General features: G+C 34.6%; 1 protein-coding gene across 1 annotated transcript; it reads left to right on the forward strand.

The window, feature by feature from the left end:
- Window positions 1-1,983: 1,983 nt before the first annotated feature.
- On the forward strand, window positions 1,984-4,632 carry LOC149242050 (uncharacterized). The gene is made up of 2 exons (XM_089370748.1): window positions 1,984-2,290; window positions 2,388-4,632. Exons 1-2 carry the CDS (start codon window positions 1,984-1,986, stop codon window positions 2,426-2,428), a joined length of 348 nt encoding a protein of 115 aa, XP_089226874.1. The 3' UTR covers window positions 2,429-4,632.
- The last annotated feature ends 2,379 nt before the right edge of the window (window positions 4,633-7,011 follow it).

Consider the following 7,011-nt stretch of genomic DNA (forward strand, 5'->3'; position numbering starts at 1 on the left):
TGGCTTTGAGCAGCAGCATTCAACCACACTTTGGTGTGATAATCAAAGTGCCATTCAGCTATGCAAAGATCCAGTCCAGCATCAGCGCAGCAAACACATTGAACTGCATATGCACTTCATCAGAAAGCTCATACATGACCATGTTCTTGAAGTGCAATATTGTCCAACAGAAAACAATAGCCAAAAAACCCAAAAAAATGAAAAAACAGGTTGAAAACGAAAAGTGTTGACGCTAGAATAACAAATTACTATATATATATCTATATTGAATATTAATTTTTTAGGGTAAAATTTCAACATTTAAAAAAAATGGCAGTAAAAACATTTTTTTTGTGCAAAAAACACACTGAAAACGAAAAGTGTTAATGCTAGAATAACGTCTTTTTTTTAGGTAAATTTTCAACATTTTTTAATAATGACGTTAAAAATAAAATATCATGATTTAAAAAAACTTTAAAGTTCCAACGATTTTCAAGCATGACATTAAAGATAAAATGTCACGCCTTTGAAAAGCCTTAAAATTCCAACGATTTTTATGCATGACCTTAAATATAAAATATCATGTATTTGAAAAACCTTAAAATTCCAACAATTTCTAGTCATGGTGCTAAAGAAAAAATACTTATAACAGTTTTCAACCATAATATTAAAGATAAAATATCATGACTTAAAAAAACACTAAAAATCTTGACAAGTTTTCAATCGTAGAATTAAAACCAAAGATTATGACAACAAAAAAACATTAAGTTTTCAAAATATTTCAAGCATGACATTATGAAAAATAATTATGATTAAAAAGATTTAAAAATAAACACTTGAATGAAAGAGTCATTATACCAAAAGTAATTTCTTTTTTAAGTGCTAAATGTATAATGATTTTAAAATCTCAGCCCAAGACAACTCGACACATTGCAACAAAAATAAAAAAATCAACCATCAAATTGAACTCGACTCATTGTAATGAAAACTTAAAGACCAAACATAAAATTAACACATTGTGGGGGCAAGCTCTATTTATTATAACAAAAACTTTAAAATCAACTATCAAATTGCACATAATGGGATCAGGTTGCTAGTCGAGCATCGACTGAGACCCTGCAAAAAAAAAAAAATTTGAAAAAACAAAAGAAAACAAAAATTCAAACATTGAAAAAACATAAAAGCAAAAGAAAAAAAACACAAAGTTTTAAAAAATAATAACAAGTAATAAAACATAAAACATTAAAAAAAAATAGAAATAAAATTAAAAAAAACATGACTAAAAAAAACCAAACAAAAATAAAAATGTAAAAAAAAAAACAAAATTAATTTGTAAAAAAAGAAAAGAAAAAAGAAACACATAATTTAAGATAAAAGAATTAAAAATTAACGAAAAAAACATTACAAACATTTTTTTTAAAGTTAAAAAAAGGCCCAATTAGGAAAAAATTATATATATATATATATATATATATATATATATATATATGTATATATATATATATATATATATATATATAAGTTTGGCCGTAGGGCGGAATCGACCTAGGCCGCCCCAAGGCCAATTTTTTTTTAATTTAAAAGAAAAGCACCGCAACTCTAAGCAACCGATTCCGGAATCTACCGCCCAAGGCCCTTTTTTTTTAACTTTAAGAAAAAAGTTTTTAATGTTTCTATATTTTTTTTTGTTAATTTTTAGGCCGATAGGCCTTCCTTTGAAAGGGACCTTTCGTCGTCCTTCTCATTCTGACGCTGACACCTGGCGAACTGACAATTAGCTTCGTCTTCGTTCAGGCTTTATTCTCATCTGACACCTGGCGGAGTGGGCATTTTTTCCCGTATTCGTTCAGGAAACGACTTAGCGGGTTTTTACGACACCATTACCTGCATATCGGCCTCAGGGGCGGAGGTATTCATGGATGCCGCCTCACTGACTGAGCCTACATCACGAACAAGCTGAAACCTCGAAGTTCTGGACTGGTGAGCCCTATCGCCCCTCGCAAGATGGAGAATCATGCTAAGGGGGCATTCGGTGGGACATTTTCTTCTGCTAAGAATGGGCGCGCAGGGGTTGCACCTCGAACTACTCTCGGTGATATTACGAATGGGGTCGAGTCCAGTAAGGCTCCAGCCTCTGCGGTTAAACAGAAGAAGGCGCGGGGGAAGAATGCGAAAATAGGTTCTAATCCGAGATGTGAACTAACGGAGGAGGAAAAGCAGAAGGCCAACGCTTGGGCTCGAGAAAGAATCGAGAGGGTTCAGTTTAGTGGTAAAGACATGGAGGTGTTGAAGGCAAAGATCGCAGAAGAAGGTATGTGGGTTTTCTAAGGCCAGTTCTCGTTCGTTGTTAGTTTGTGTTTGTTTTGCGGTTAAGGTTTGCAGGTGTTATATCACATTTCATATTTTAGGTAGATCTTTCATCTCCACTTATGGCAAGCCTCAGATCTAAAATCTGCTAGGTGTCTTATTCTTCGCTCGCGGGTAAATAATTATTTGATTTTGGGCTTACATAACTCCATGCCCGTTAGGCACCCACATTCTTACCTTCACTTGGGAGGTCTACATTGGTCACTGGCGAATTTTAAATCGTTGCGGTCTTTCTGCTTATGGTTTTTCTCGCTCAAGCCGCAGTAATAATCTATGTTACTGGAAACGTGGCCAGAGACCTATTTCTTGTTCCATTCTTGTTTTCGTGCTCATTCTCATCTTGACACCACATTAGAACATTAGTAATCATGGGGAGTGGGCTTCGCATTTAGCAACCTCAAAACCCTCTGTATCCATTTCTTATTACATTTTCGTTTCCCTTTTCTGGAATCGTAACTGGCTCCAAATGATCTGTCGGGCAATTTCTTGCGAATCCCTACATTTAGCAACCTCAAAACCCTCTGTATCCATTTCTTATTACATTTTCGTTTCCCTTTTCTGGAATCGTAACTGGCTCCAAATGATCTGTCGGGCAATTTCTTGCGAATCCCTACATTTTTGGGAGTGCACAATACTTGTACCCATGAAATATTTGACATTCTTAATTTCTTTGAGTCAAGTTCTTCAGAAGTAGCCTTTTTGGATGTGCACCAAAATTTGCTCTGCTTCTGGGGTTCACACTGGTGGACAAACCCTCACAAATGAGATTCTGTTAGTCTCATCATTTGTGTGATTATCCAAACTGCCACTTAAACACCCTGTTCATGTTGTGTTTGGCAGATGCAGGAGCACCCTTCTAATGCTAAAAGGGTCAAAATCAGGGAAATTTTCATTCAGCTCTTTAATTCTTTCTATTACTGTTGATAGGGTCAAAATCTGCATATTGTTTTTTTTATCATTTACCCAGTTGATAACTAGCTCTGAATCTCCCAGTATCTGGATTTGAGCAGTACCTTTCTTAATTGTTAAATTTTCCAGTATCGAAAATGCACTTAACTCTGCCCAGTAGTTGGTACCTTCTGCCAATGCAGCTTTGAAACAGAAACTATGGTTTTCCTTAAGAAATAACACACGTCCAGCACCACAAATCCCTGGAATTTATGGGAATTTTATGTCTCATGCATTTCAGATTCATATTTGCAATTAAAATATTAGATGAGGATAGTTCTTGACAGTAGAGGTGTTTTCTTTATAATGAACTATTTCTTTTATTCTGGGCTCTTCACATGCTTGGTGATGCATGTTAGAGTGCCAAGTATTCTGAGTTGAGTTATTTTAGTTTCATATTGTCTACATATGGCTCTTGGGCCTTTACTCGGATTTTAGAAGTGCTATCATTTTCATTTTGGAGGACAGGTTTTTTCAGTCGACATTCTTTACTGTAGATTACAGCTGCTGGCTTATAATGTGGATAAGTTTAGGTCCTGTTCATCTTTCTGAAAGGTAAATGAAATGGTGTCATTGGTTGCCATCTGAAAGTTTTTGTTGCCTGGATATCAAATTTCCTCGTGGTTTACTTACATCAGCTGCTTCCTTAACTGTATTATTTTAATAGATCAATGGAGACCGCATTCGTAAATGTTAATCTGTGCTTTTTGTTGGTTAAATGATCTGTGTTTTGCAATACGAGAGAGCAGGTTGGGCTCTAGAGCCCAAATGGCAAGATTCCTTCTACATTAAACAACAAAAACATGTCAGCATTTTACCCTTAAATCACATTCACAAACTTGAGTTTTATATCATTTGGATGTTCAGCTTTCGAAGATGCTCCAGACACTCACAATGGGTTGCACACTGCTATTACTCTGTTTTCGAAAACTCTCAATTGCTTAGAAATTTGCAGATATGGACATAAATCCAATTCCAATATCAATTTACCATGTCCAATAATCTCAAGATTACAAATGATAAGAAACCATCATTATAGCCACCATAATAAAGAAATAAACTACACCTTGAGTCACAGGAAACAATATTTTGCAAAGAGAATAACATAAAAATGCGCCCTGAACAATTATTCAGAAAACTGAGGAACTGTAAGTAACTGTAATTCTTATCCTTAAACTTTCATCTTTTTCTGTTATAAATGTGATGGTGGTTAAATGAATGTATAAGATTTTTAATATTTATGGCCTTTTCTTATAAATTTTGGTTAACAATTGTTGTACAGGAAAGCACGGTGGCGCTAATGGAGATGAGGAAGAAGAGCCACAACATTGGAAAGAAGATCCTTGTGGCAATTGAGATTAGCAGCAATGCCCTCCCTTGCGAAAAACCTGAGGATTTCTCATTAGGTCCTTCTCTAGAGATATTCAATATTTGTCATGCTTATATTAGTAAGTTGGCCTCATGAGAGGTGCATAACACAAAAATGTGTACATTAGAAAAATTTCATTCAACTTGGAATATTGTTTGAAGTTCATTTTATAAGGATGAGGCATTGCTCACTACCAAAGAGTCTGAATTTGCATGATTGAAAAGCGTTGCTTGGATGATGCTACATGCACATGTTTACGGAAGAAAACTAGGTCTATGTGTTGCTTGTCTGTCAAACACGGATGTTTAGATCTGATATAACTGCCACCATTCATAATTTGACATATGACTTGCCTGCATGGTCTGTCAGCATATATCCGATTGCAAGAATGTGGCATTCAATACTGCAAAGGTGAGTTGGTTTTCCTTGGTTGCATGAAGGTTAATTGAATTGGCATTGAACTGTTACCCATCTGGCAGTGTTCCTACTCATCATTTTGTGTATTGCATAATCATCTATCATTTCTAAAAAGTTCTACTTTTGTCTGGGATAATTTTATTGGGCTATGAAGGTGGTTATTATTAGGGGTCTGATTAGTCAGGTGATAAGATTTAGAAAGCTCGTGTTTGTCTAGTGGTAGAGAAAATTAGGACACCAAGCAAAAGTTATCAAGCAACCACAAATATGGTGTTAATATTTAGAAAAAGCGTAGTTATCACACGAAGCAACAGTGTGTGCTTTTCTTAAATATTTGCAACCAAGTGATTAAGAAAGTTGAGGTAAACTCTCTTGCTGATTCATCATTGTATCACCTTTTATTGAGTACTTGCCACACTCCCTTTCCTGGTTTTTTTGTTTTGTCCAGTATATGTTGGTTGATTATTGTTCTGCTAATACTGTTGTCAATCTAGGAGTGTATCAGTAGTGAGTTTGTGCATTTCCCTGTTCTTTCTGATGGTCATAACATAAATTACGGAGAACACATGAAATACTGTGATACTGTTGAGTAAACAATGAATGGGAATCAGTCCTGTAGTGTGCTTTCTTAAGTTTCAGATTCATTGTGTATACACTATATAGTCAACTAATTTAATGTATATATGAAGTAATGTTCCATTAACTTATTAAGTTATTTGTGAAGGGTGGTTGTTACTCTGTTCATGTAAATATCAGTAAACGTCTGCCTTGCAATTTTGAGATGCAGGACAGCAAATTCACATTTTTGGAGTTGATTGGGTTTATCTCTTATGTTTTTGTTATGTTTTTTTGTTGGGATTTTGGAATCAAATGAGTGGGCTTTTTGTCCATTATTTCGCTCTCTTTAAAAAGACTTCTATGAACGCTTTCTCATCCAATTGCACAAACCTATTTTTTGGTTCATCTATATAAATGATACTAAATGAATTTTATGAAAAGCAACTTACAATTAGTTAATGTTTTAGTTATAGTGTGAACCACCAATGTAAGTGATTTGTTTTAATATTTGCAAATCTAATTCCCCGCTTTTCAATTACCATGTAAAACACTGTAATTTACTTTTCCGCTGGTACACGCTGGTCATCGTGGTTAGTGCCTTCGTCACTACTGAGCTTTATATATGCTTGCCTATCTATATAGGTTTCCTCCTTTTACTAATCCTATCGGCCTCTCTTTGTACCTTTTGGGACAATTGCTAGTTTTATTTATTTTTATTAAATTGTGTGTTTTTGAAATATATATATATATATATATATATATATTTTTTTTTTGACGTGTTATATTTTTTTTACATTTGTTGAAAATGGCAACAAGAAGTGTTGAAAATAGCACCAAGAAAATCCTAATTTAATTGAATTAAATTAGGAATAAAATTGGAATTCCACATCATATGACAACTTGTATTAGTTAATTAAGTTAATTTGATTTAGTTGGCTCAATTAATTCGAGTTGAGGGTCTAACTTGAGTCATGTAGAGTGTCTCCTACATTATAGGAGCCCTGATTGAGTTTAATTTGATTTGTAATTAATTAATTCAATTTAACCGAGTTAAAGTCACTTAAACTAGTCCCAATTGTTGGAAGAACTGGTGGGAGGCTTAGTAGTGTGGTGTTGCGTGCAGTGATCAACCAGTTAACTGATGATTCACTCATAAATAACTCATGCATGTCAGATTTGAGAGTTACCCAGTGGAGATTGGAGTTCAGGGACAGTGTACTATCAGTTGTATAATCATCTAAATTGTATAGGTGGTACATGCACTCAGAGGAAGGCCTATGCGGATTGCACAATTCATATTGAGGTATTTCCCTAATTGATAGGGCATTAATTCCCAAGGAAACAACGCAAGGAAATAGGGACTTGGGCAAGCA

Source organism: Pinus tabuliformis, chromosome 8 (assembly GCF_031772625.1).
Source record: "Pinus tabuliformis cultivar Carrire ecotype Pingquan chromosome 8, CPIR1, whole genome shotgun sequence".
Classification (NCBI taxonomy): domain Eukaryota; kingdom Viridiplantae; phylum Streptophyta; class Pinopsida; order Pinales; family Pinaceae; genus Pinus; species Pinus tabuliformis.

Excerpts from the sequence above, each read along its gene's own strand:
- LOC149242050 (XM_089370748.1), top strand. The coding sequence starts at position 1,984 with ATGGAGAATCATGCTAAGGGGGCATTCGGTGGGACATTTTCTTCTGCT. Across the intron at positions 2,291-2,387 it reads GGCAAAGATCGCAGAAGAAG|GTAGATCTTTCATCTCCACT; the intron begins GTATGTGGGTTT and ends TTCATATTTTAG.